At 42.7% G+C, this 27,308-nt stretch overlaps 1 protein-coding gene across 2 annotated transcripts; it reads right to left on the bottom strand.

Annotated features, from left to right (window-relative positions):
• Nucleotides 1–3,578: 3,578 nt before the first annotated feature.
• Nucleotides 3,579–27,073, bottom strand: siah1 (siah E3 ubiquitin protein ligase 1). 2 transcript variants are annotated; one of them, XM_064930063.1, is made up of 3 exons: nucleotides 26,912–27,073; nucleotides 14,960–15,016; nucleotides 3,579–5,424 (listed from the first exon to the last, which is right to left on the bottom strand). In XM_064930063.1, the coding sequence occupies exons 2-3, from the start codon at nucleotides 14,967–14,969 to the stop codon at nucleotides 4,574–4,576; spliced, it is 861 nt and encodes a 286-aa protein (XP_064786135.1). In that variant the 5' UTR covers nucleotides 14,970–15,016; nucleotides 26,912–27,073; the 3' UTR covers nucleotides 3,579–4,573. The 2 variants fall into 2 exon arrangements, with proteins under 2 accessions (XP_064786135.1, XP_064786134.1); XM_064930062.1 differs by lacking the exon at nucleotides 26,912–27,073 and adding an exon at nucleotides 19,301–20,149.
• Nucleotides 27,074–27,308: the final 235 nt, after the last annotated feature.

Below are 27,308 nucleotides of genomic sequence, written 5' to 3' on the forward strand. Positions count from 1 at the left end.
GGCAACAACAACTGACCAAGTTACACCAGGAACGTACAATCCCTCTATCAGTGCTCAGACTGTCAGCAATAGGCTGAGAGAGGCTGGACTGAGGGCTTGTAGGCCTATTGTAAGGCAGGTCCTCACCAGACATCAACGGCAACAACCTCGCCTATGGGCACAAACCCACCGTCGCTGGACCAGACAGGACTGGCAAAAAGTGCTCTTCACTGACGAGTCGCGGTTTAGTCTCACCAGGGGTAATGGTCAGATTCTCGTTTATCATAGAAGGAATGAGCATTACACCGAGGCCTGTACTCTGGAGCGGGATTTTGAGGTGGAGGGTCCGTCATGGTCTAGGACGGTGAGTCACAGCATCATCGGACTGAGCATTACAGAGAAGAAATCCCCCTCCCTCATGTGGTACCCTTCCTGCAGGCTCATCCTGACATGACCCTCCAGCATGACATTGCCACTAGCCATACTGCTCATTCTGTGTGTGATTTCCTGCAAGACAGGAATGACAGTGTTCTGCCATGGCCAGCGAAGAGCCCGGATCTCAATCCCATTGAGCACGTCTGGGACCTGTTGGATCGGAGGGTGAGGGCTAGTGCCATTCCCCCCATAAATGTCCAGGAACTTGCAGGTGCCTTGGTGGAAGAGTGGGGTAACATCTCACAGCAAGAACTGGCTAATCTGGTGCAGTCCATGAGGAGGAGATGCACTGCAGTACTTAATGCAGCTGGTGGCCACACCAGATACTGACTGTTACTTTTGATTTTGACCCCCCCTTTGTTCAGGGACACATTCCATTTCTGTTAGTCACATGTCTGTGGAACTTGTTCAGTTTGTCTCAGTTGTTCTTATGTTCATATAAATATACACGTTAAGTTTGCTGAAAATAAACTCAGTTGACAGTGAGAGGACGTTTATTTTTTGCTGAGTTTATGACTGAATATAGCTGTTCCTGTTAGGGCCATTGCTGGAGGGAGATAATGCTTGAGGGAAGTGGTGTGAAGACAAAGCAGCAGCAGGGTCAGAGAAGGAGTGGTCTGTGTTCCCCAGTGGAGTGGGCTGGCAGGGTGCCAAAGTTCCTGGGGGCCTCTGGTAATTATGATCCTACAGAGCTAACCCTTCATTCACCAGCCAGAACACTGACGCCCCAGAGCCTGCAAACAGTACATGGCTTCAGCTGGGGCGGCATGGGACTGGGAAGCGCGCACACACACACGACGTACCATACTTAAAAATGCACCTCACAGCACACACACACATCCCTAAAGACAATGACAGACCAGTAGGATTGCTGGCAGAGAGTACTTAGCACTTCTGAACAGTGCCGGCTGTAATTTGCAAACCAGTGGTGGTCGGTGCCGTTTAAGATGAGGGAGGACGATTATTTTTTTTATGAGCATGGCCTTATTTCTATTAAAGCATATTGGATAACTGTCATTCAGATTCCATTCACCCAGTTCATTGTAACATTGATAGGTTTAGGCTACTACATGATACTCAAATTTTCCCTATACACATGACGTTGCTACAACTTAGCCAATAAATTAAAGTTTACAACATAAGTGCACACAGGTTCGAAAGAAAGATTTAAGGTGACACATTCAATACCACCTTGCACACTCTTGCCTGCATCAAGCTGATTTAGGGTGTAATCATTAGTCCAACAGTTGCAAACAAGTTTCTATTGGACAAATTCAGGTATGTTTATCCCCATTTAAGAAACATTTGAACAATCGGTGGAATGAATACACCCCTAATCAAACGCAAACAGTTCCCTTTCATAGCCACATACAAACAGCTTGTATTCCTTCTCACATCTACGAGCTCTCTCACCTTTGCCCTTCGCTTGTGGACTTCAATGCACAACACAGCTGTCTGACTAGGCGAAACAACCATTCCAAGCCAAACCTTCATATCATAACCGCTGTACACAGCCTTTATCGTTGTCACCATATTAGCTAAAGTAACATCCTAGTCAACATAGCTAAAAGAACTAACACATTAGTGAACCCACTACAATCATGCAGTACAGTTAGTAAGCAGTTACACCGGTGGCATTAAATTAGTAAAACCAAAGGCTTACTTTGCCTTCTAAGAATTCCAGTGTTGGATAGTCGTAGCTAGCTAACATAGCATCCCGATGTTTGAGCCGGGTATTTGAGTTGGCTAAACTAGCTAGCTGCATTTGCTAGCTAAGTGAGAGAAAAAAATCTCTCTATAGAGCTAGCTCTCGCTCCCTCTTGCTACTCCATTTGGAAGAAATTTGTTCAAAATGTTTAACTGTTTCTCTCGCTTTGAGACAAGTACTCACATTTTATGCACTGCTTGCTAGCTGTAGCTTATACTTTCAGTACTAGATTCATTATCTGATCCTTTGATTGGGTGGACATGTCAGTTCGTGCTGCAAGATAACTTTGGGAGGACGTCCTCCAACCTTTCATAATTACTGTGGAAGTCTATGAAGGGGGTGAGAACCATGAGCCTCCTAGGTTTTGTATTAAAGTCAATATACCCAGAGGACAGAAGCTAGCTGTCCTCTGGCTACACCATGGTACTACCCTACAGAGTGCTGTTGAGGCTATAGTAGGCCATTTCAAAAGTGTTTTTGTCAATTGTTTGGTGACGTTAATATATTTGGTCGAGTTTTATCTAGAAAGGATAATTTAATGTTATTGTTTTTATGAAATTCCCTGAGGATGGTCCTCCCCTTCCTCCTCTGAGGAGCCTCCACTGTTTGCAAACCGATTCTACATGTAGAAACGACGGGTGGTCCCTATAACACACAGAGCCGACAAAAAGCGAACGAACAAAGAAACGGTCAGTCTAGTAGTGAGAGTTGTCCTTAAGCCTTTGATCAGCCATGTATTCCGTTTTTTTCTGGATCAAAATGGGCCTTAGGTGGTGGGCGTGGCCATTTGTGCAGATACCAACCTACGATTTTGGAAGCCCTCTTGGCTACAGAATTTTAAAAAGGTAATTTCTTGCAATTACACACATTTGGTCATGGGTGGAGAGAATGTGCAGTATTAAAGCCAAATTTATGCTATGGGTTATGCTGTGTTCTTATGCTGTGTGAGTAACAAAAACCATCAATGGGGCCCCACGCTATGACAAAAATGCAGCAATTTTAGGTTCTACATGACTGTCTAGCTTGTATGTTGTTTTTAGTTCTCAAAGATTATCTTATTTGAAAAAATATCCATGATCTTTTATACATACTTTATTTGGTGTTCGTCAAAGTTCACACTGAACTTACCATTCCCCCTCCCCATTTTTTTTTTTTTTTACACGGGTAAAGCCATTGGACAAGGATAATGTGGTAAGATGGGAGGATAAGTGTGTGGTTGGAGTAAACCCCTGCCAAGAAGTGATGTTATTGCCTATAGCAGGTGTTAAACTTTTTCAGCTCAAGAGCTAATGACAAATTTACCGTCCTCCCATTACCCAAAATAAGAGGAAAGTGTGCGACTATAGATGTCTTCTAACTCACGGCCCACCTCCCACATGCCCAGGGACCACTTTGGGTCCCAACCCATAGTTAAACCCTGGCCAAGAGAAAAATCACAGGGAAAGGGGAAATTGCACAAGGTATGAAAAAGATAGATTTATTTAATGACAAAATAAAACAAAATAATGGGACCAGCAATAGTTCTACGTATCCAGAGATGTTTGGCTTTGCGTCACCCACTCCTCAAACAGAATGTAGACAAGGACTGACAAAACGAAGAGAAAAATCTAACTTACAAAATAAAATACATTGAAGTCTTCGAAAGAACGACACAATTTATCTACAAACACTGAAGATTAGCCACAAGGTTACAGCCTTTTTCATTCATTAAAAGTCCTTACAAAAAAATGATAATGATAAATCTCCATTGAATAATAATATAACTATAGAAATTGTCCCCATTCCTGGTCAGATATTCAGTGGTTTAGGCTAAAACTGTTTGACTCCAGAGAGAACAAACTAGCTTCGTCTCAGCCAATGTCTGTGCAGACAATATCAGGACCTTCTCTTCTCATCTAATGGGGGGGGGGGGGGAGAACTAAAAACCATAAACAATAATGAACCGAAAGAAGTTAGTTTCACTTTGACTAAGCTGAAAAATGCAACATCTTCAAAAAAAAGTTGTTTTTATTCCCCCATCCTCCCTCAAATTGACCCCTCCCACCGTGTCTATCCCCTGAGCCCCTTCTGCCAGCTTCCCACTGCAAACTGAGCCCACCTGTTGAAGTGTGTGCTCTGGGTTCAATGGGCAATGCTGGATTATTCTCATAACATTAAGGTAAAAAAAGGATACCTTTACTTTAGTTATAGAACTAATATTGTAATGAAGCTTAAAATTGAATCCCAGGGATAGAGTTCCATTGTTTTCATCAATCTAACCGATCTGAACGTTCTAAATCACATTGTTCGAAGACAACAGGTTCCCTGGGAAAGATCTTGCCCCCCCTCCAAACCCCCCAGGTACAACTTCAGGTGTCCTGTAGTGTCTGAAATGTCTCTGAGTATGTGTGTGTGAGAGAGAAAGTGTGTGTGTGTGTGTGTGTGTGTTAGTGGCTGTCCACTTGACAGTCCTCAGCACATGGATATGGTGACGTTGATGCCCAGGTTTCCGTTCTCAGCGAACAGCTGCGCGATGGAGGTGTCAAACACTAGGCAGTCGCTGTTCATAATGGCAGTGGCGATGCCCTCATGGATGGAGCGGGGCGTGGCCTCCCAGGTGAGCCGTCGCCGGTGCCCGTTGAGCTCCAGGCGGTAGGCAAAGTTTTCTGCCTGCTTCCGCGTGCCGATCAGCTGCACAATGGCAAAGAACTGCTGGTGACCGTCGTACTTCTCCTGCTTCTCCAGGACCAGCATGAAGTGGAATCCGAAGCAGGATTGCATCATGACCCAGTCCACTGCCCCAGGCAGGTTAATGTCCGTGGCAAGGAACACGATGTCCTCGCCCTGCAGCGTGGTGATGGATTTGTGCTGGTGCATGAGGTGGGGCATGACCGCGTCCAACGAGCCCTGCCACTTACAGGAGGCCCCTGGGCAGGGGCAGGAGTATGGCCGGAACTCACACAGCTCCTCGTGCTCCGCCTTGTCTGTGTGGGGCAGCGTCACCTCACAGCCCGACGACGCATACTTGCAGGGGAACAGCACAGAGTTGGCCACCTTCTCCATGGCCAGGTTCCTGATGGAGCCCAGCGGGCCCCGGCAGGTGGGGCAGCAGGTGAGCTTGGGCCGGCAGTTGCTGCAGACCAGGTGGCCGCTCTGGCACTGCAGGATGGGGGGCAGCACATAGTCGAAGCAGACAGGGCACTCAAACAGGCTGGCCAGGTCGCTGTTAGAGGCCGTAGTGCCAGACAAGGTGGGGACGCGCTGGGAGGGGGCGCACTTGGAGGTTCCTGTGGGCAGCGCTGTGGCGGTCTGGCGACTCATTTCTGTAGAGAAACGGAGAACACGGGTTAGACACAACGGGATAATAAATTAACTATACATTTGGTGTGGAGACAGGAGAATAGGTGAATGTAGTGAGGACAAACGTAATGGTTTCCATGAGGTTTGACCAATCACAGATTCTTAAAACAATAGTCATGGTTCATTCACATGCAAAGGTCATATGTTAAACTACAAATGTTCTGAAGAATATCATGTAACAATTTCAAACGGAATGGAAGTGTGTGTAAAACAACGATCTAGTACAGGAACTCTGACCCTACGAGGTCCAGACTACTGCTGCTTTTCTGTTCTACCTGATAATTAAATTGCACCCACCTGGTGTGCCAGGTCTAAAAATCAGTCCCTGGTTAAGCAGTGGAACTGGTTTCAAGGTCCAGATTTGAATTTGGGTCTAGAATCTTGGAAAGACTAACAGAATGTTTTACTTTGTTGTTTTACTGTTCATGTGTGCCGGTAGTTTACTGGCAACTGCCTTCTATTCATACAGGAAGAGCGGGTAGGGTAAAAAATAGTTACACTCAGTGCAAAGGAGTCTAAAAAGAAGAGTACATAATGTACATGCAGCAAAGTATTCAGACCTCGTCTTTCCCACATGTTGTTATTGTTACAGCCTTTCTCTAGAATGGAGTAAATCGTTTTCCACCTCAATCTACCCACAACACCCCATAATGACAAAGCAAAAATAGATTAAGAAATGTTTGCTAATGTATAAATAAAAACATTTGACATAAGTATTCAGACCCTTTACTAAGTACTTTGTTGAAGCACCTTCAGAAAGTATTACAGGTTATCATCAAGGATCTCTGTATTTAGTTTATTTTTCCCTTTATCCTGACTAGTCTCCCAGTCCCTGCTACTGAAAAACAGGTTCTCCCATCTCCACAGAGGAACTCTGGAGCTCTGTCAGAGTGACCATCGGGCACTTGGGCACCTCCCTGACCATGGCCCCTCTCCTCGATTGCTCAGTTTAGCCAGGCGGTTTTTGCTCCGACATGCACTGTCAACTGTAGGGACCATTATATAGACTAGCGGTCGGCCGATTAATCGGAATGGCCGATTAATTATGGCCGATTTCAAGTTCACACAACAATCGGAAATCTGTATTTTTGGGCGCCGATTTCCGATTATTAAAAAAAACAAAAACATTTTTATACCTTTCATTTAACTAGGCAAGTCAGTTAAGAACACATTCTTATTTTCAATGACTGCCTAGGAACTGTGGGTTAACTGCCTTCAGGGACAGATTTTCACCTTGTCAGCTCAGGGGATCCACTCTTGCAACCGCACAGTTAACTAGTCCAACGCTCTAACCATTGCACTCCACGAGTAGCCTGCCTGTTACTCAAATTCAGTAGAAGCCAAGGTAAAATGCTAGCTAGCATTAAACTTATCTTTAACAAAAACTAGCAATCATAAATCACTAGTTATAACTACTGATCCAGTTTAGCAGGCAATATTAACCAGGTGAAATTGTGTAATTTCTCTTGCGTTCATGGCACGCAGAGTCAGGGTATATGCAACAGTTTGGGCTGCCTGGCTCATTGCGAACTAATTTGACAGAATTTTAGGTAATTATGACATTACATTGCACAACCTTCAATGTTACAAGAATATTTAGACTTATGGATGCCACCTGTTAGATAAAATACTGAACGGTTCCGTATTTCACTGAAATAAACGTTTTGTTTTCAAAATTATAGTTTCCGGATTCTATCATATTAATGACCAAAAGCTCGTATTTCTGTGTGTTATTATGTTATAATTAAGTCTGATTTGGTAGAGCAGTCTGACTGAGCAGCAGCAGGCCCGTAATCATTCATTCAAACAGCACTTTCATAGGTTTTGCCAGCAGCTCTTCGCAAGCACAACGCTGTTTATGACTTCAAGCCTATCCACCTAATGGCTGGTGTAACCAATGTGAAATGTGAAACTGTTGTTTCAAACGTCACTCGCTTTTAGATTTGGAGTAGTTATTCCCCTTGCGCTGCAAGCGCCGTGGCTTTTGTGGAGCGATGGGTAACGATGCATCGAGTGTGGTTGTTGTTGTGTTCCTGGTTCGAGTCCAGGTAGGGGCGAGGCGGAAGCTATACTGTTACACTGGCAATACTATAGTGCCTATAAGAACATCCAATAGTCAAAGGTATATGAAATACAAGTGGTATAGAGAGAAATAGTCCTATAAATACTATATTAACTACAACCTAAAACCTCTTATCTTGGAATATTGAAGTCTCAAGTAAAAAAGGAACCACCAACTTTCTTATGTTCTCATGTTCTGAGCAAGGAACTCAAACGTTAGCTTTTTTACATGGCACATAGGACTTTTCTCCAACACTTTGTTTTTGCATTATTTAAACCAAATTGAACAAGTTTCATTATTTATTTGAGGCTAAATTGATTTTATTGATGTTTTATATTAAGTTAAAATAAGTGTTAATTTAGTATTGTTGTAATTGTCATTATCACAAATAAAAACAATCGGCCGATTAATCGGTATCAGCTTTTTTGGTCCTCCAATAAATCGGTATCGGTGTGGAGAAAATCATACATCGGTCAACCTCTAATATAGACAGGTGTGTGCCTTTCCAAATCATGTCCAATCAATTTAATTTACCACGGGTGGACTCCAATTAAGTTGTAGAAACATCAAGGATGCTCAATGAAAGCAGGATTCACCTGGGCTCAATTTCAAGTCTCATAGCAAAGGGTCTGAATACTTATGTAAATAAGGTATTTCTATTTTTATACATTTGCAAACATCTCTAAAAATCTGTTTTCTAAAAAAAACATACTCTAATCAATTTTAGAATAAGGCTGTAACGTAACTCAAATGTGGAAAAAGTCAAGGGGCCTGTCGGCCTCTAGGAAGATGTTCTCTGTTGACAACCAGAGAGAATGGCATGTTCCTCTCTTAGCACAGCCCCAGTACAGTGGGCTGAGTGGGACGTCCAGGCAGGCAGCCCTATACACTGATTGGCCTTTCCCTTCCTCCCGCTGAGGGTCAGCCTAGAGGTTCTGTGATATGCCCATCTGTCTATAAAGCCTGACCAGCGAAGGGCAAGCAGAGCTTGGAGGCTATTTTTGGCCCGGGAGCGCAACACAGATTCATGGTTGCATAATTATTTTATTTTTTAAGACTCCATACGGCAATGTGGACTAGGATGGATGCGAGAGCAGAGCACTAGTTTGCTTCCTGTCAGCTGTTCCCATGGTAACAGGCTGCGGTTGAGGCCTTTGTGGATGGACTCGGCCCACCGAGGAGAGGGAGGGCTGGATTTTCCCTGGGCCTGGCAGGAGCTGGGTGTGACCCACCCCTGGCCCTGCTGCTTTATATAACCCACAGCACAGCTCAGAGACCGGCAGGAAGACAGCCATGAGGCACTGTGCTCCAGACAAAAAAATACACGTGAAATGGAGGGAAATGACTGCTGGGAAGCAGAGAGGGGCGGTAGACTGGGCAGCAGAGCTGTGCATGTACAGTTTGAAGTCGGAAGTTTACATACACTTACGTTTTAGTCATTAAAATGCGTTTTTCAACCACTCCACAAATTTCTTGTTAAAACTAGTTTTGGCAAGTTGGTTAGGACATCTACTTTGTGCATGACAATTAATTTTTCCCAACAATTGTTTACAGACAGATTATTTCACTGTATCACAATTCCAGTGGGTCAGAAGTTTACATACACTAAGTTGACTGTGCCTTTAAACAGCTTGGAAAATTCTAGAAAATGATGTAATGGCTTTAGAAGCTTCTGTTAGGCTAATTGACATCATTTGAGTCAATGGTAGGTGTACCTGTGGATGTATTTCAAGGCCTACCTTCAAACTCAGTGCCCATTTGCTTGACATCATGGGAAAATCAAAAGAAATCTGCCAAGACCACAGAAACAAAATTGTAGACCTCCACAAGTCTGATTCATCCTTGGAAGCAATTTCCAAACCCCTGAGGGTACCATGTTCATCTGTACAAACAATAGCACGCAAGTATAAACACCATGGGAACACGCAGCCGCCATACCGCTCAGGAAGGAGACGCGTTGTGTCTCCTAGAGATTAACATACTTTGTTGTGAAAAGTGCAAATCAATCCCAGAACAGCAGCAAAAGGACCGTGTGAAGATGCTGGAGGAAACGGGTACAAAAGTATCTATATCCACAGTGAAACAAGTTCTATATCGACATAACCTGAAAGGCTGCTCAGCAAGGAAGAAGCCACTGCTCCAAAACTGCCATAAAAAAGCCAGACTACGGTTTGCAAATGCACTTGGGAACAAAGATCGTACTATTTGGAGAAATGTCCTCTGGTCTGATGAAACAAAAATAGAACTGTTTGGTCATAATGACCATCGTTACGTTTGGAGGGAAAAAGAGGGAGGTGTGCAAGTCGGAGAACACCATCCAAACCGTGAAGCACATGGGTGGCAGCATGTTGTGGGGGCACTTTGCTGCAGGAGGGTCTGGTGCACTTCACAAAATAGATGGCATCACGAGCAAAGAAAATGTGTATATATTGAAGCAACATCGAGACATCAGTCAAGAAGTTAAAGTTTGGTCGCAAATGGGTCTTCCAAATGGACATTGACCCCAAGCATACTTCCAAAGTTGTGGCAAAATGGCTTAAGGACAACAAAGTCAAGATATTGGAGTGGTCATCACAAAGCCCTGACCTCAAGCCTATAGAAAATGTGTGCAGAACTGAAAAAGCATGTGCGAGCAAGGAAGCCTACAAACCTGACTGAGTTACACCAGCTCTGTCAGGAGGAATGGGCCAAAATTCACCCAACTTATTGTGGGAAGCTTGTGGAAGGCTACCCAAAATGTTTGACCCAAGTTAAACAATTTAACTTCTTTGGGCTGGGGGCAGTATTGAGTAGCTTGGATGAATAAGGTGCCCAGAGTAAACCATCTGCTACTCAGGCCCAGTTGCTAATATATGCATAGTATTATTAGTATTGGATAGAAAACACTCTGAAGTTTCTAAAACTGTTTGAATGATGTATGCAAGTGTAACAGAAACTCACATGGCAGGCAAAAACCTGAGAAAGAATCCAACCTGGAAGTGGGAAATCTGAAGTTTGTAGTATTTCAACTCTTGGCTTATCGAATACAGTGTCTATGGGGTCAAATTGCACTTCCTAAGGCTTCCACTAGATGTCAGTCTTTAGAACCTTGTTTGATGCTTCTACTGTGAAGTGGGGGCAAATGAGAAGGGAATGAGTCAGAGGTCTGCCAGAGAGCCACGAGCTGGTGACGCACGTTCACGTGAGAGTTAGCTTGAGTTCCATTGCATTTCTGAAGACAAAAGGAATTCTCCGGTTGGAACATTATTGAAGATTTGTTAAAAACATCCTAAAGATTGATTCTATACATCGTTTGACATGTTTCTACGGACTGTAACGGAACTTTGACTTGATCGCGCTTCATGAATTTGGAATACTGGGCTAAACGCGCGAACAAAAGGGAGGAATTTGGACATAAATGGACATTATCGAACAAAACAAACATTTATTGTGGAACTGGGATTCCTGGGAGTGCATTCTGATGAAGATCAAAGGTAAGTGAATATATATATAATGCTATTTCTGACTTCTGTTGACTAAATGGCGGATATCGGTTTGGGTTGTTTTGGTCTCTGAGCGCTGTATTCAGATTAATGCATGGTGTGCTTTTTCGTAAAGTTTTTTTGAAATCTGACACAGCGGTTGCATTAAGGAGAAGTGTATCTATTTATTATTCCGTGCATAATAGTTGTATCTTTTATCAATCTTATCAATGAGTATAACTGTAAATTGATGCGGCTCTCTGCAAAATCACCAGATGTTTTAGAACTACTGAACGTAACACGCCAATGTAAACAGATCTTTTGATATAAATATGAACTTTATCAAACAAAACATACATGTATTGTGTAACATTAAGTCCTATGAGTATCATCTGATGAAGATCAAAGGTTAGGGATTCTTTCTGATTTTTGTGACTACTCTTTGGCTGGAAAAATGTCTGTTTTTCTGTGACTTGGCTCTGACCTAACATAATCGTTTTGTCTGCTTTCGCTGTAAAGCCTTTTTGAAATCGCACACTGTGGTGGGATTAAAAGGCAAAGCTACCAAATACTCATTGAGTGTATGTAAACTTCTGACCCACTGGGAACGTGATGAAATAAATAATTCTCTACTATTATTCTGACATTTCACATTCTTAAAATAACGTGGTGATCCTAACTGCCCTAAGACAGGAATTTATTTTACTAGGATTGAATGTCAGGAATTGTGAAAAACTGAGTTTAAATGCATTTGGCTAAGGTGTATGTAAACTTCTGACTTCAACTGTAGGTGTCATTAAGGCTGCCTGTGACCACATCTGCTTGGATAAAGCTCCACCTATTGATGGGCCTCTTAGCAAGCTGCTCTGGACACACAAGCAACATCTGTGGACCAAATTAGCACAGAACACAACAGGGCAAAGCCAAGACTAGCAGGGCTAAAACAAGAGCTATGTGTGGGTGCTGAGAAAGCAGCTTGTTGAGATGGAACAGTTGCACTTGGTGGCTGCTGTCTGGGCTATAAGTGTGTGAGGTTTAGTATGTGTGTGGGCGTGAGTGAGTGAGCACTTTAGTAGGAATAGTCTGCAGTGACGGTAACAGTATCTGCCTGTGTGTGGGTTGCTGCAGCCTGCATGAAGGCAGTGATGTGCTCCAGAGCAACGGGGAAAAGGGAGATGCAGACAGCTCTTCAGTCTGTCTCCAGGAGGCTGGAGGCTTTGGCATCAGCAGCCTCTATTTTACTCCCTCGTCCCAGAGTCTGTACTGCCTGCCACAGTGTCTGGCTGGATGCAGACTAGTGTTGTCACAATACCAGAATTTTGACTTCGATACTGATCCCAGGTTTAGTATCACAAAAAAAAGCCATATTAGCTAGTCACGGAAAGGTACTTGATCCAGCCCATAAAATACTCTGTTCAATCATTGGGCATCTTGAGTTCAGTATCATTATATTTAAAAAAAAATTTTTTTTAAATATAAATTACTTTTTATTTTTACGCCAGTCAAATACAATGAAGGATAATTAACATTGACATCTAAAAGGGTCGGATTCTGTCAACATAGCCGACTCGAGGCACGGTACGTTCAGATTAAATAGTCACAAGAACGGAGACTAAGGACAGTGCCTGTTGCACACCACACATCAATCACCTCGAATCTGAGCAGAGGCAGTCAGCATTTTGGAACTATTTATTTATCTATACTTAAATTATTTAAAACTTGGACGTTTGTAATTTCATGACGCATGTCTTCCCTTGTTTCAAAGTAGCCTAGCCAAAATACAACCATAGAACTGTTGAGGTAATTATTTTGCAAGCAATTATTATCCCATTGTCACCAGTAATTTTTTCATTATCTATTTAATTTTCAAAATCAAAGTTATTTTATTGCCCAGCTGCCAAAGACTAGTATTATGTCAGTCATTAGTAACCCTTGCTAGGTGATGCATCTTTTGATCTCCCTGCTCTCTTAATTTCTAAGGGACATTTTTATCTCGGTCAAATGAAAACGCTCACGCATGCAGTGGACTTTTGAGACCGATGTTCTCAATAATTGCATTTTGGAACATGTGCAGCACATAGTTTTATTTCTTCATATTATAAAGCTCAACAATCAACATTAAGCTAAAGGTTCTGCTTGGTTGCATCAGCCTCATTGCTTTTTTTTTAATGTGCAGTGGTTGTATGAATTTTGGCTCTGCTATCGGTTTTGAACGTATATATTGTTTTTATTGTTCTAGGGACGACCTTAACTTAGATCCCTAGAGGGAATCATTGTGTATAAAATATTTGGCTGTAATTGTAATGTTGCAATATTTTACAGGCTATCAAGGGTGGCCAACCATAAACTAGGTAAATCAAAACATAACCTGGGCCTATCTACAATACAGGCGAATGAGTGTGCATGCATTGAGTTATTGAGCTTGTTTGGCTGATTTTGTGTGACTACAAACGACAAGGCAACAGTAAACATATCGTCCCCCACAAATGATGCAGCAGCCTTCGGGAGAGACGTGAGAGAGACCGAATAAGTGAATTAAATGTTTTTGGTGGCAAACAGCATATTTCACATTATGGTTTGCACATTGTCACAAAGTACTAGGGCAGTGAACTGAGGTTAGCTTTAGCTGTCAGCCAGCAAAGGAAGTTAGCTTCCAGCTTTGTAGGCAACTGGTATTTTCTTGCGTTGTAAAGTGTTTTAGCGTGTATGGACATTGTTTTGCGAACAGTATAAGAAAACAGTTTCAAAATGTCTACATGCCATGTTGCATTCATTATTCAAGTGTTAACCCAGACTCCCAGTGCAGGTTAGCAATAAGTCGGCTACGCTGATACACAGGCTTGACCCGTGAGACACATTTGACAGAAGTATCAAAAGAAACTAATTCTAGTAGCGAACCATATTTCATGTTCTAGTATCGGAAAAATAACCTAATTTTGGTATACCGTGCAACACTAATGCAGACACCCATGGGACTGGAGCCATAATGAGCATAAACACTGCTATGAGAGTGCGCACATTGGTGTGCCTGCAGTGATTCCCATTGGAGGAACCGGCTACATGAGTATTTCTCCTACTGAGGAAGAGGATAGACATTCATGATTTAGAACTAGGGCGTACAGGCCAGAGTAAGAGCAGCTGAGCAGAGGCCACTGCAGAGATCAGAACAAAGCACATTCACCATAAAGTGGAAATTATCCCAAGACTTTAGGGCTCAATGAACACTTGAAACAACCAGGTCTTGTGCCTCATTAAACATAACGTCTAAAGAACCATTTGACATCGTAATCATGCTTTTCTCATGCTAATGGTTAAGAGGGCAGAATGACTTTTGCTGAAATGAGCAGTACACATGGTATCTAAGAGGAGAGCAGGCTAGCTACTAGACCTCTGGTAGGACTAGATGCGCAGTCAGAACTGTCTGTGTCCACCGTGTTCTTTGTTGTAGGATGGGCTGACTTGTGGTGCTAGTGGAAACTCTAGAGGTCATGTCTTGACACAGGAAACACAAGCGGTTGTACCTGAATCACTTCAAGAGATGGGTCTAGCATTCCACCATATTTGAATTTCTTATTTATGTTCATACGTAGTAGGAACTATGTTTTGGGGGGGGGGCAGGTTCTGGTCAGGCACATGTGAGAAATTGTGCGGCAATCAAACAAGAGGGAGGTACAGACAGTAGGTTGGGATTAGGTTGTGTTAGGACTCTCCTCCCGACCCGTGTGTTGGGAATCTGGGGTGAATGGCACACGAGGACGAGATGCTCAATATGTCCCTCCAGATGGAGAGGAGTTGATTACTAAACCAGCTCAGGGTGATGACCTCTCCATCTACCAAATCACACTCACTGAACCTTCATTAGATGACCTCTACAATCCTCCAAACACCTCCCCTGCTTTATCAAACAAGCTGCTTCCCCTGGGTTAACCCAAACATGGACACAGACAAACACACGAGAAAGAAAATGTTGCTTGCCTTCGTCCATAAGATTCCCAAATAAGGCTTTCTTCTTCTCTTGAAAAATGGGTAACTCTGAAAGGGGAGAGAGAAGAGAGGTTAACTAGTGGAGTAAAAACAATTCTTAAAAAGTAAGTCAAATGGAGCTGAGGTAGCCATAGAAACACATCAATCAACACCACTGCAGCCTCAGAGTTCTGTAAAGGCCCATATGCCCACCTTCTGTTCTCTGCAGGGTGACCATTCAGGGCTGGTCAGTCAACAGTTCTAGCTATAGTATGAAGGTGGACATGTGTTGGGGACTGACTCAGACCTCCCCAAACAGCACAGATACAAATTAAGTGTTAATCAGTGAGTTGTGGAAACAAAAATGTAATGGCTAGAGCCATATTAGCTAGAGTGCCAATACTGAGCGCTCTTGGCCTCACACATTCCACTGGAAAGCCACTGCTTCCATCATGCAATGGGTTAACACTACTAATGCAAAGTACATTACATGGAGCATCGATTTCCCTCTTCAGTCTGTTCTCAGCACAACCTTCAGGCCTACTATCACATTACAACAACTGGCTACATCCTGACTGACACTAACATGGAAATATTTGACGAAATCAGTCCACTGATTGAGGTTGAGATTGTGGTCCTCTGTCGCTCAGTTGGTAGAGTGTGGCGCTTGCAATGCCAGGACAGTGGGTTCTAGAGGTCGACCGATTAACTTCTTATGGCTTGGGGGGGGGGCAGTATTGAGTAGCTTGGATGAATAAGGTGCCTAAAGTAAAACGGCCTGCTCCTCAGTCTCAGTTGCTAATATACGCATATTATTATTAGTATTGGATAGAAAACTCTGAAGTTCCTAAAACTGTTTGAATGATGTCTGAGTATAACAGAACTCATATGGCAGGCAAAATCCTGAGTTGAAATCAAAACAGGAAGTCAAATCTGAGCTTTGTATGTATTCAGAGTCCCCAATGAAATCCCCTTGAGATATTAATGATGTTGCACTGCCTAGGGGTTCCACTAGATGTCTCATAATTTCTATTGATGGTTGACTTTATGGTGTTGTGGGAGTGAATGATAGCAGAATCAGTCAAGTGTCTGGCAGTCAGCCATTTTCTGATCATGCTTATTCCTCATGGCAGTCACTTGCGTTCCATTGTGGCAGTCACTTGTGTTCCATTGTGGCAGTCACTTGTGTTCCATTGTGGCAGTCACTTGTGTTCCATTGCTCACGAAGACAAGGAGTACTCCGGTTGGAACTTTATTGAAGCTATATGTTAACATCCTAATGATCGATTCTGTACTTAGTTTGAAATGTTTCTTGACCGGTAATATAACTTTTTGAAGTTTGTCCGATATAACGCCGACCAGAATGAGCGTTTGGATATGTATACCAATCGCACTAACAAAAGAAGGTATTTGGACATAAATAACAGACATTTTTTAACAAAACAAACATTTATTGTGGACCCGGGATTCCTGGAGTGCTTTCTAATGTAGATCAAAGGGAATATTTATCATGTAATTTGTTTATGTTCGGAGCGCCGTCAGACACAGCGGTTCAGAGCGCAATCAGACACAGCGGTATATCTATAATTGTTTTTGGAACTAGTGAATGTAACGCGCCAATGTAAACTCATATTTTGATAAATATGAACTTTATCAAACAAAACATACATGTATTGTGTAACATGAAATCCTATTAGTGTCATCTGATGAAGATCAAAGGTTAGTGATTCATTTTATCTCTTACCTGCTTTTAGAAACTCCTTAGCTGGACTCTTTAGCTGGAAAAAAATGTCTGTTTTTCTGTGGCTATGTGGTGACCTAAATTGTTTGTGGTGCTTTTGCTGTAAAGCATATTTGAAATCGGACACTGTGGTGGGATTAACGAGAATAGCTTTAAAATGGTATGAGATACCTGGATGTTTTACCCTGTCAACCCAGGGATTCAATCTTGCAACCTTATGGTTAACTAGTCCAATGCTCTAACCACCTGCCTCACGAGGACTGCCTATTATGTGAATGCAGTAAGAAGCCAAGGTAAATTGCTAGCTAGCTTTAAACTCATCTTATAAAAAAAATAAAAAAAATCAATCATAATCACTAGTGATAACTACACATGGTTGATGGTATTACTAGTTTATCTAGCGTGTCCTGCGTTGTATATAATCGATGCGATGAACATTCGTGAAAAAGGACTGTCGTTGCTCCAATGTGTACCTAGCCATAAACATCAATGCCTTTCTTAAAACCAATACACAGAAGTATATTTTTAAACCTGCATATTTAGCTAAAAGAAATCCAGGTTAGCAGGCAATATTAACCAGGTGAAATTGTGTCACTTCTCTTGCGTTCATTGCACGCGGAGTCGGGGTATATGCAGTTTGTGCAGCCTGGCTCATGGCAAACTAATTTGCCAGAATTGTATGTAATTATGACATAACATTGAAGGTTGTGCAATGTAACTGGAATATTTAGACTGATGGATGCCACCCGTTAGATAAAAATACCGAACTGTTCCATATTTCACTGAAAGAATAAACTTTTTGTTTTCGAAATGATCGTTTCCGGATTCGACCATATTAATGACCAAAGGCTCGTATTTCTGTGTGTTATTATGTTATAATTAAGTCTTATTTGGTAGAGCAGTCCGACTGAGCGATGGTAGGCACCAGCAGGCTAGTAAGCATTCAAACAGCACTTTCATGCATTTTGCCAGCAACTCTTCATTGTGCTTCAAGCATTGCGCTGTTTATGACTTCAAGCCTATCAACTCCCGAGATTAGGCTGGTGTAACCAATGTGAAATGGCTAGCTAGTTAACGGGGTGCGCGCTAATAGCTTTTCAAACCTCACTTGCTCCGAGACTTGGAGTAGTTGTTCCCCTTGCTCTGCATGGGTAACGCTACTTCGATGGTATCTGTTGTCGATGTGTTCCTGGTTCGAGCCCAGGTAGCGGCGAGGAGAGGGATGGAAGCTATACTGCTACACTGGCAATACTAAAGTGCCTAGAAGAACATCCAATAGTCAAAGGTATATGAAATACAAATGGTATAGAGAGAAATAGTCCTATAGTAACTACAACCTAAAACTTCTTACCTGGGAATATTGAAAACTCATGTTAAAAGGAACCACCAGCTTTCATATGTTCTGAGCAAGGAACTTAAACGTTAGCTTTTTTACATGGCACATATTGCACTTTTACTTTCTTCTCCAACACTTTGTTTTTGCATTATTTAAACCAAATTGAACAGTTTATTATTTATTTGAGGTTAAATTGATTTTATTGATGTATTATATCAAGTTAAAATAAGTGTTAATTCAGTATTGTTGTAATGGTCATTATTACAAAAAATAAAATATATATTTATTATTTAAAATCGTCCGATTAAATCGGTACCTGCTTTTTTTTGGTCCTCCAATAAATCGGTATTGGCGTTAAAATCATAATCAGTCGACCTCTAGTGGGTTCAATGCACAGGAGCATCTGCACAAATAATGTATGCACAAGTCTGTAAGCCACATTGGATAAAAGCTTCTGCTAAATGGCATATAGTCTTAATATGGATCCAAATCTCTGCACAGAACTCATGTCAGATTGGTTGTTTTAACATTTAAACTTCTTCCGGTCTAGCACATTTGTTGAATCATGTAGTCTTTGTGTAGGGTAAATCTATGAATTCACGTCACTACCTCGTTAAAATATGTCTTCTCTACGATGGCGGCCGGTAAGGAGCACCAGAATCTAGCAGATGTAGGCTAAACCCAAAACAAACACAATCATGTGTATCAGCAGCTGCCTCCATGTAGGTGCCTGGCTTTGAGTAAGCATGACCTAGTAGAGGCGGCGAGTCTCTGCCTGCCCACTTTCTGTAAACTCCGGCTGCTGTTTACTATCAAACACGCAGTCTGCATGTGCCCTCCACACTGCTGCAGAGGAGGGGAACACACCACTTCAAAGCAGCATAACATCCAAAACACAGAGGGAGACAACGACAGAGTTGTCAACCATGACAATTGTTCGGTATGTTTGTACAGAGGGTCAGAAAAACAAAAGCATTTCTACTTAACAAAACATGCCATTCTTTGTTCTCCACTCAAGTCCAGTCTCTCTCACACCCCTGCATATACAAAGTAAATAAAAAATGCCCTGCCATTCTTAGGATCTGCAGTGCCTTGCAGAAAAACAAAGCCATTACTGGACAGAAGTGAACACCAGTAGGTATTTATGACACCACAGTTGCACCTCAGGTATAGGAGGCGCAAGGGGAAAGGGGGCAAACATTCCAACAGACATTCTCACAGAAAATGAGCATAGAAATATTTATGAGCCACCGAGTGTGCAAATAGGACATTTTACCTTTAGGTTTGTTGGCAGTTGTTCTAGAAGCTATGCATGTGAAGAGCTTGAGCACCCCCTTCCATGAGTTCATGGGCTGAACATCAGCTCTGCCCGACATAGGGAGAGTGTGAGGGAACTCTTCATCACGGTTTTTCCATAGGAACAAAAACAGCCCATAACAGGGCAGATCCTTTCCCGTCGCTCTCCCTAGGTCTCTACTTAAACTCCCATCAGAAAACAGATGTACTACTGCAGTCAGAGCCTGGGGGTCCAGGGCCAGACACCTTGGCGGGCTGGACGCCTCAAACAGAGCCAGAGACTCCGATTCAGGCGCTTCTTTCACCAGCACGGCAGAGGGCAGGAGGCTGGAGTCTTAATCCTCTTTAAAGTGCAGCCCAGGAAAAGGCCACAAGGAAGGGTGGAGGAGCCACGGGTAGGAGGGGCCCAAATAAAGAATTAAAAAAAATATATATATATTTTTTTAAATAACATGTAGCTGTAATCCAGGAATGTTACACAAGTATATCCAGCTCCGCGGCAAGCAGGCAGCCCAGCCAGGGAGACAGGGAAAGAAATTGAGCACGTTGAAGAGGAAGCTAAGGAAACACTGGCAGTGTTCTTCTCCTGAAAGCCCTAGTCTAGGTAACCACTCCCTGCTCGGTCACCATCTTCTGAGTGATCCAGTCAGTCAGTGGAGAAGGCAGCAAGAGCCAGGTATTAGGGTGAAACAGACAGTCCTGGCTGAGCACCATAGAGCAGTCCCCCTTGCCTGACGCCTGCACTGCTCCCTGTAGGCTAAGGAGTCCAATGTCAGACTGGAGAGCGCATGCTCACGCTCTCCCCCCACCCTCTTTCTGGGGAGTGGGGCCCTTCTCAGATTACAGCTCTGGCAGCTCCACCTCCAGCTGGGCTAACACCATCCTGCCTGCTTCCCTCCCTTCCTCTGACCATGCAGACTAGACAAAGAAACTGGAGAGAGTTGAGAGCTGGAGAACACACAAGTACCCTTACTTACACTCAGTGACACACAGTCCCCAAAACAGCCTCAGTGGAGTAGACACCCTAATCACAAACACAGGTCAGAGTATACATTACAAATGCACAGCACAATATTCAGAGTTGATACAAAAAAAAAAATCTCTCTCCCTCTCAGCATGGACAGGGCAGTCATGGAATTTTGGATGATTTATTGGTCATTTCCGCAGTCACCGTTCCAACCATTTTCTCCTCTGTTCCTGAATGCATGTGCTACTGCTGCAGGGAGGGGGATGTTGCCCAGGCAACTATAGACTCATTTGCTACAACACCTTGCTTGTTTCAGGCAAGGAGCAACAAAGTTTGATCACGTTATAGAGTCTGTTACAGCAGAAACAGACTCAAACCGCACAAACTCCCGGGCATCCAGTCTTCAGTTCGTTCCAAACACACAACAAAATGGTTCTGCCGGTTATTTTATTCTCATGATGGTCTGCACCCATAACTGTCGGGTACAGTTCTACAGGAATTGTGCCAGCCCTAGTCATGGATTGTGGCAATGTAACTGTTGTAGCTATTGTATCTTTTCTAATCCAAATAGACTTCCAAATGAAATTATTCAGAGACATGCCCGGTCTTTGAGAGCAATCCTTAGAAGTTAAAGTACAGGTATTATAGGGGCCATTGGTCTCAATCATTCAGACAAACTTAGACCAAATGTGTCGAAATAGGTTTCAACAACAGGTATGATGGTATATCGTAAAATCTCATTAAGTGCTAGAACAGCAACAATACTTTATACTGACCTCATTACCAACCTAACGATACTAATAAACTGTCAATAGACTAGGCAGAAACCATATTCACTGCCCTTCCCTCCCTTAGTAACATTTGAAAGTAATGTCACCTTAACCTGGAAGCCAGCCGCACCAATGTGTCAGAGGAAACACTGTACACCTGGCGACCGTGTCAGCATGCATTGTGCCTGGCCCACCACAGGAGTCACTAGTGCGTGATGGGACAAGAACATCCCTGCCGGCCAAACCCTCCCCTAACCCAGACAACGCTGAGCACCGCCCCATGGGTCTCCCGGTCGAGCCTGGACTCGAACCAGGATCTCTAGTGTCACAGCGATACAGTGTCTTAGACCACTGCGCCACTCAGGAGGCCAGACAGAAGTATTCTAACTACTAAAAGCAGGAGCATATTCTTTGGCATCCTTTAACAGGCTGGTGAACAAAAGGTTACTCAATGAGTCAGGTGCCAGGCAGAGCACATTAAACAGCAGGCAAAAGGGTAGCCCTAACAGTTGTTCTTACAGTATAATGACTATTAAAGCCACATTTACAGTCATTTGGATAGAGCCTACCTCTTAGTTTAAAAGAATATTAATTTTAAAAACCTTGTCAAGCTTATTACTAAAAGGGAGGGAAGTGGCACATGCATTTCCATCTTAAATATTTAGGCTACATCCAAGCTGTAGACACCAGAAAAAGGACAGGATGCATAGAACTCACAGCCAGCAGGATGCAAAACAGGTAGCCCAGTGGAAATGTACCATGGGTCTACCACAAAGAACACACCTTGACAATAAGTGAAAGACACTGACAAAGGCATTGCAGTAGTCTGATCAGACAGAGTGGACTAGCCTATTTTCACTCTTGAATGCATCCATAGAAACACACCTTCCATGTAAACAGCTGCAGTGACAACCCACTCCACCTACTCAAAGCACAGGCAAACCTCCTTCCATGGCAGAGTAAACCAACACACAACTCTCCTCGCCCCACAAGAGGGAAAAATAACTCATCTAGAAGCAAGAACACAAATTAACTAATTGTTTTACTGACAGGGCAGGAAACTATGCCGCCCACAACCACAGTTTTAGATAGCGCTAAGATAACATTTTGACTGCAAAAAAAGTAGCCTGCTTTGTGACACCCCCTTCGCAAAAAATATAATAATAGTTTTCTATATACAGAAGTTTGCTCAACCCCAGAAACAGAGTATTTATTCACTCAACTTCCTGGTATACAAGAGCAGCCTGGGCAAAGCAGCCAACTCACCCTGGGCAGAAGAGCATTATAAGCAGAAGCATGTGTTGCCATGGAAAAGTTATATTGAGGGTTGGAATCTGAAGGCAGAAACACCCACCTTCAAACATCCAGCCTGCGCTTCTGCAAAACACACACATCCAGTAGCATGTCCATTAAGCCAATCTATGATGCAGGAGAGAGGGATTCTGATTTAGAGAGAATTAAAAGAGGCAGACAGAGCACTTTCAAAGTATATAGAATTCCCTCACTGAGAGCCAGTGAGTTACCAAACGGGACCTCCTGCTGCTAGAGACAGCTGTCCGCCTGTCACTATGTTCAATTCACTATACATGTGCAGCTGCCAGCAAGTCAGGGAGCAACAGGACAGGCTACTACAGTCATGAACCAGGCAGTCAGCCATTTCATTTATTAAACCCAGGCCAGTCATAAGACACTATCAATACTGGCAGTCTTTGGTGCATTGTTTCCAACCAACAGATGCCTGAAACAGTAGTCCTAAAAATAAGGTTATGCTTTGGCTAACTAAATCACACAAACATTACACAAGGAAACAGTTCTCTGTTGTAGTTGATACATTGGACATGAGATGGATGCAGTGCACAATTACATCCAAAATCAAGGACCTAAGGAAATCAGAAACAATTCTGCAAGTAGTTTAACAAATCACAACATACCTACCTACACTAGCTCGATTTGCAAACAGCTCCTTTGAACAACCAGTTTTCTTGAAATACATAGACATGTAGCTACAGAATGTACACCTGATAATGTGATATAACCAAAGATTTTTGGTATCCCTTACTGGGCGTTACAGGTTGGCCTATACAAAACCTCGGTATTGGAGATACCATATTCGTTCGATTCAGCCAAACATGCATCTTAAAATGTCAGTGTCCCGTTGCATGTAGTTTGTTTTCACTTAGAAAATGCGCCATTACTAAAATAAAATAGGTTTCTCCATGGCGCGGCCATCTTGACGATTTAAAATCTATCACTGATCGACAGGTCAGTGTCAAGACATGCAACACTTTGGGGTGGACCCACCTGTCTCAATCAATGAGAGAAGACGTGAAAATACAAGATGGCGACATGCATACTTTGGGATTACATGAAAGCAAAAAATAGAATTCAATAAAGTAGCTTTTTTTATACAAACGATCCACCTTCAACTGGACATGAAGTTATTAGAAGATACACTACATGGCCAAAAGTATGTGGAAACCCATTCAAATTTGTGGATTTGGCTCCTTCGGCCACCCCCGTTGCAGGTGTATACAATTGAGCACACAGCCACGCAAGCTCCATAGACAAACATTGACAGCAGAATAGCCTGTACTGAAGAGTTCTGTGACTTTCAATATGGCACCATCATAGAATGCCACCTTTCCAACAAGTCAGTTCGTCACATTTCTGCCCTGCTAAAGCTGCCCCAGTCAGTACTGTTATTGTGGAAACGTCAAGGTGCATAGCAGTTTTTTTTTTTTTTTTATCAAAAATGCCTTCCCTTGGATGCAACACTCACTACAGTTCCAAACTGACTCTTGAAGCAATGTCAGCACAAGAACTGCTCGTCTGGAGCGTCATGAAATGGGTTTCCATGGCAGAACAGCAACACACAAGCCTAAGATCACTGTGTGCAATGCCAAGCGTTGGCTGGAGTGGTGTAAAGCTCGCCGCCATTGGTCTCTGGAGAAGTGGAAACGTGTTCTCTGGAGTGATGAATCACTCTTCATCTGGCAGTGCACAAAGCGAGGTCCATACAGAAATGGTTTGTCAAGAATGGTGTGGAAGAACTTGACTGGTCTGCACAGAGCCCTGATCGCAACCCCATCGAACACCTTTGGGATGAATTGGGACGACTGCGAACCAGGCCTACTCGCCCAACAGTAGTGCCTGACCTCACTAATGCTTGTCCTTGCAGAAATGTTCCAACATGTAGTGCAAAGTCTTCCCAGAAGGGTGGAGCCTGTTATAACAAAGGGGGGACCAACTCCATTTTAATGCCCATGATTTTGGAATGGGATGTTTGACAATCAGGTGGCCAAACATGTAGTGTACATGTTTGGCCGAATCGAGAACGAAGACAGTATCACCAAGTTAAGGTTGGTAGTACATTGTCTTTGCTACACCAAACAGTACCTATCCTTTAATGCCCAGTATTGGATACCAAAAATCTTTGGTTATATCACATTATCAGGTGTAACAAGCTGTAGCTAGTTGACATGTATGACTTGATAAAGTAGCCGAGTTACATTCTTATTTTTAAAATAAAATCAGCAGCCAGGTAAGACGCAGACCGCCAGGACACCGCATTGCCACATTCAGCAAATCTGATCTAACAAAGTGGATATTCGTCAAAACTGTCATGCATTGTAACAGGCCCAAAATGTGGTTACTAATGTCTGATTTGGATATTTGGCTGCTTTCACTGCATAACATTTAGAAGTTATCCCTTTTCTGATTTAGAGGAAATGCTTGCTAAATGCTAACTCCCATTAGTATAAGTTGGTAGCATAGCTAGCATACAGAAATCAGGTGGTGGTAGTCAGTCATTTCTAACTGTAATGAACTTGATTGGTGACAACATGAACATGTATTGGGGTTGACTGTCATTCAAGCATTATACTATATTTTTACCTCAACTACAGCCTACATGTTGGTTGGTTAATTGTGCTGGGGGAGCATGAGGAGATTCAGGATCTTTCCTCCACGCATTTCCATTGTTTTGGTCGACCTCTATCGCATCCATTTTACTCGGCCATTATCAATACAGAGTTAGATTTGGTTTGTAGTTGTCAATGGTTTTTGCAGAGCTGGGGTTCTCCTTGCCCCCCGAACACTGCTAAAAACCCATTGACACTATGTGCCATTCAAGGGATTGTTAAATGAAGGTTATAACTCTTTGGTTTTAACGTCACCTCTCGAAGAGCATAGTAAGAAGAACTACACATGAACCATTATTCCACATTTAACCATCTCAGAGTTATACAGCAAGCAACTGCATGTTTTTCACAAATCAGTAAACATCAACTGATCATGTAACTTCAGAAACCTATCTAGCTAAGCAAACAAGGTGTCATTTAGCTTGCTTCATCAGAGATTAGGATTTTGGAAAGGGCTCGACCTCAGCAAGTCTTCCTTCTGGGCAAAGTTGTCAGTTGGACTACTGCCATCACCACTATAAATAGCAAGCAAATCAAACAATATTTGGATATAGCCATCTAATTTATCCCCTGAAAGTGAGCTTGTTAACTAGCCATATTGACGTGATCTGTTATCAGCTAGCTATCCAATCTGATGTGGTCCATCAATCAATGTGGCCTATCATGTCTGTCAGCACCGAATCAACACTTAAACAATGTTGACAGGATGGGAAATTAACCTAAACCACTCGTACTTTCCAGGTATAGTTGATTTTTATATCACTCAAATATCAAATTAATGGTGGCATTTGGGAGATATATCGTGAGGCTCCACTCACCTACTGTATCTGAAATGACATAATATTTACTTATTGAAATCAGGCTAAATCTGCGCTACTGTTTTGCATGGGATTATCAGAAATATGTAGTTCTGACTACGCTCTTCAAGAGATGATGATATACAAAACCAAAATTAACATTTATTTCACAATCCCTTGAACGGCACGCAGTTAGTTGTCAATGGTTGCTCTGCACCGTATCGTTTAGTGTTATTGACAACGACCCTCTATATTTTCAAAGGAAAACAGGCTATATTCTCAGTTTAAGATTTATGGAGAAACATGAGATTAGGAATATAAAGTAAAGGTTGACAGAGGTGATGCAGAACCTGCCACACATCATTGGCATAACTAGTCTACAATCAAATCAGGCTCATTCATGTCAGCGTAGCACTGACATCGCTAACTTCAGACATGTTTGACATTCAAAGACAGCGCTTTTGCAAACAAGTGCAGAGTTGCAAGGTATGTATATTCAACGAGCTAGCTACAGAGGCCCAGACTATGCGAACAAATCTGCTGAGACGATGTCGTCACCATAGCAAACGAATGCGCTAACGGTTAGCGTAGCTAACGTTACAACATAAACAAATCAATGTCCGCTAGCAACTAGTTATCCAACATTGCTTCACAAAACCGCAAAATGTTCACTTGCTGTGTAAACTAGGTAAAGTTAACGTTAGCTGACAAATTCGGCAAATTGCATGAGTTGAGCCAATTTTTGCACGACATGGGAGCCAGCAATCTTACTAGCCAGTTACTGTAACGTTAGCTAGTTGCTTAGTAGTAGAGAGCGCGGCCTACCCGAATCATGTAGCTAGCCAACATCAGTTAGGTATTCTGACCTAGCTACAGTACAGTAGCTAACTAGGTACAACAAAGCCTCCGATGTGGTGACCGGAATTATCACTTAACCATCCACATATCTAGTTAGATAGTTTACCAGATAATTTAACGTTAGCCAGCATATCTAGTTTACGACGTGAAGTAGCTAACGGTAGCTATCTAACGTTAACACAGTTAGCTGAACATGCTATTATGAAGATGGCTATGTAACAACGTTAGCATCGGTGTTGTTTTTCGAGTACATCCCGGTAAAAGATCCACACTACTTACCTTTGATGAAATGTCCTTTTTATATTGTAGCTAGCTACTGCGACGTAATCCACAAGGGATTCCACTCCAATTCTACAGTCCTTCACTCTTTACCTACAGTGTTTCCACATTCGTGTTGTACTGGAGACGAGACGACTGTCGTCCAAGTACTCACCGGTCTCGTGACCGCGCACGGTTGTTGAAATAGTTTCTCACCAGAGCGGCGCAAAAGAGCACGCGCTTTAACTACATGAACGCACTAATGGTTGTAGTAGGCGTCAAGAAAAAATATTTTCAGTATCCAAACAGTAGCAGCGAACATGGTAATCTGCTTTATTTGTGAGCTTAATTTACCACACTCTGAATTTACTTGGGCTACTAAACAACTCATTCTCCTGTAATGGAACCACAGTCATTT

This window comes from Oncorhynchus masou, chromosome 22 (assembly GCF_036934945.1).
Source record: "Oncorhynchus masou masou isolate Uvic2021 chromosome 22, UVic_Omas_1.1, whole genome shotgun sequence".
Lineage (NCBI taxonomy): Eukaryota > Metazoa > Chordata > Actinopteri > Salmoniformes > Salmonidae > Oncorhynchus > Oncorhynchus masou.

Bases quoted from the DNA above. Each gene is read 5' to 3' on its own strand.
- siah1 (XM_064930062.1), bottom strand. From the start codon at position 19,400: ATGTCGGGCAGAGCTGATGTTCAGCCCATGAACTCATGGAAGGGGGTG. The intron at 15,017-19,300 runs GTAAAATGTCCT...CTCCCCTTTCAG, and splicing joins AACTGCCAACAAACCTAAAG to AGTTACCCATTTTTCAAGAG. The intron at 5,425-14,959 runs GCAAGCAACATT...GTTTCTCTACAG, and splicing joins TGGGAATCTTATGGACGAAG to AAATGAGTCGCCAGACCGCC.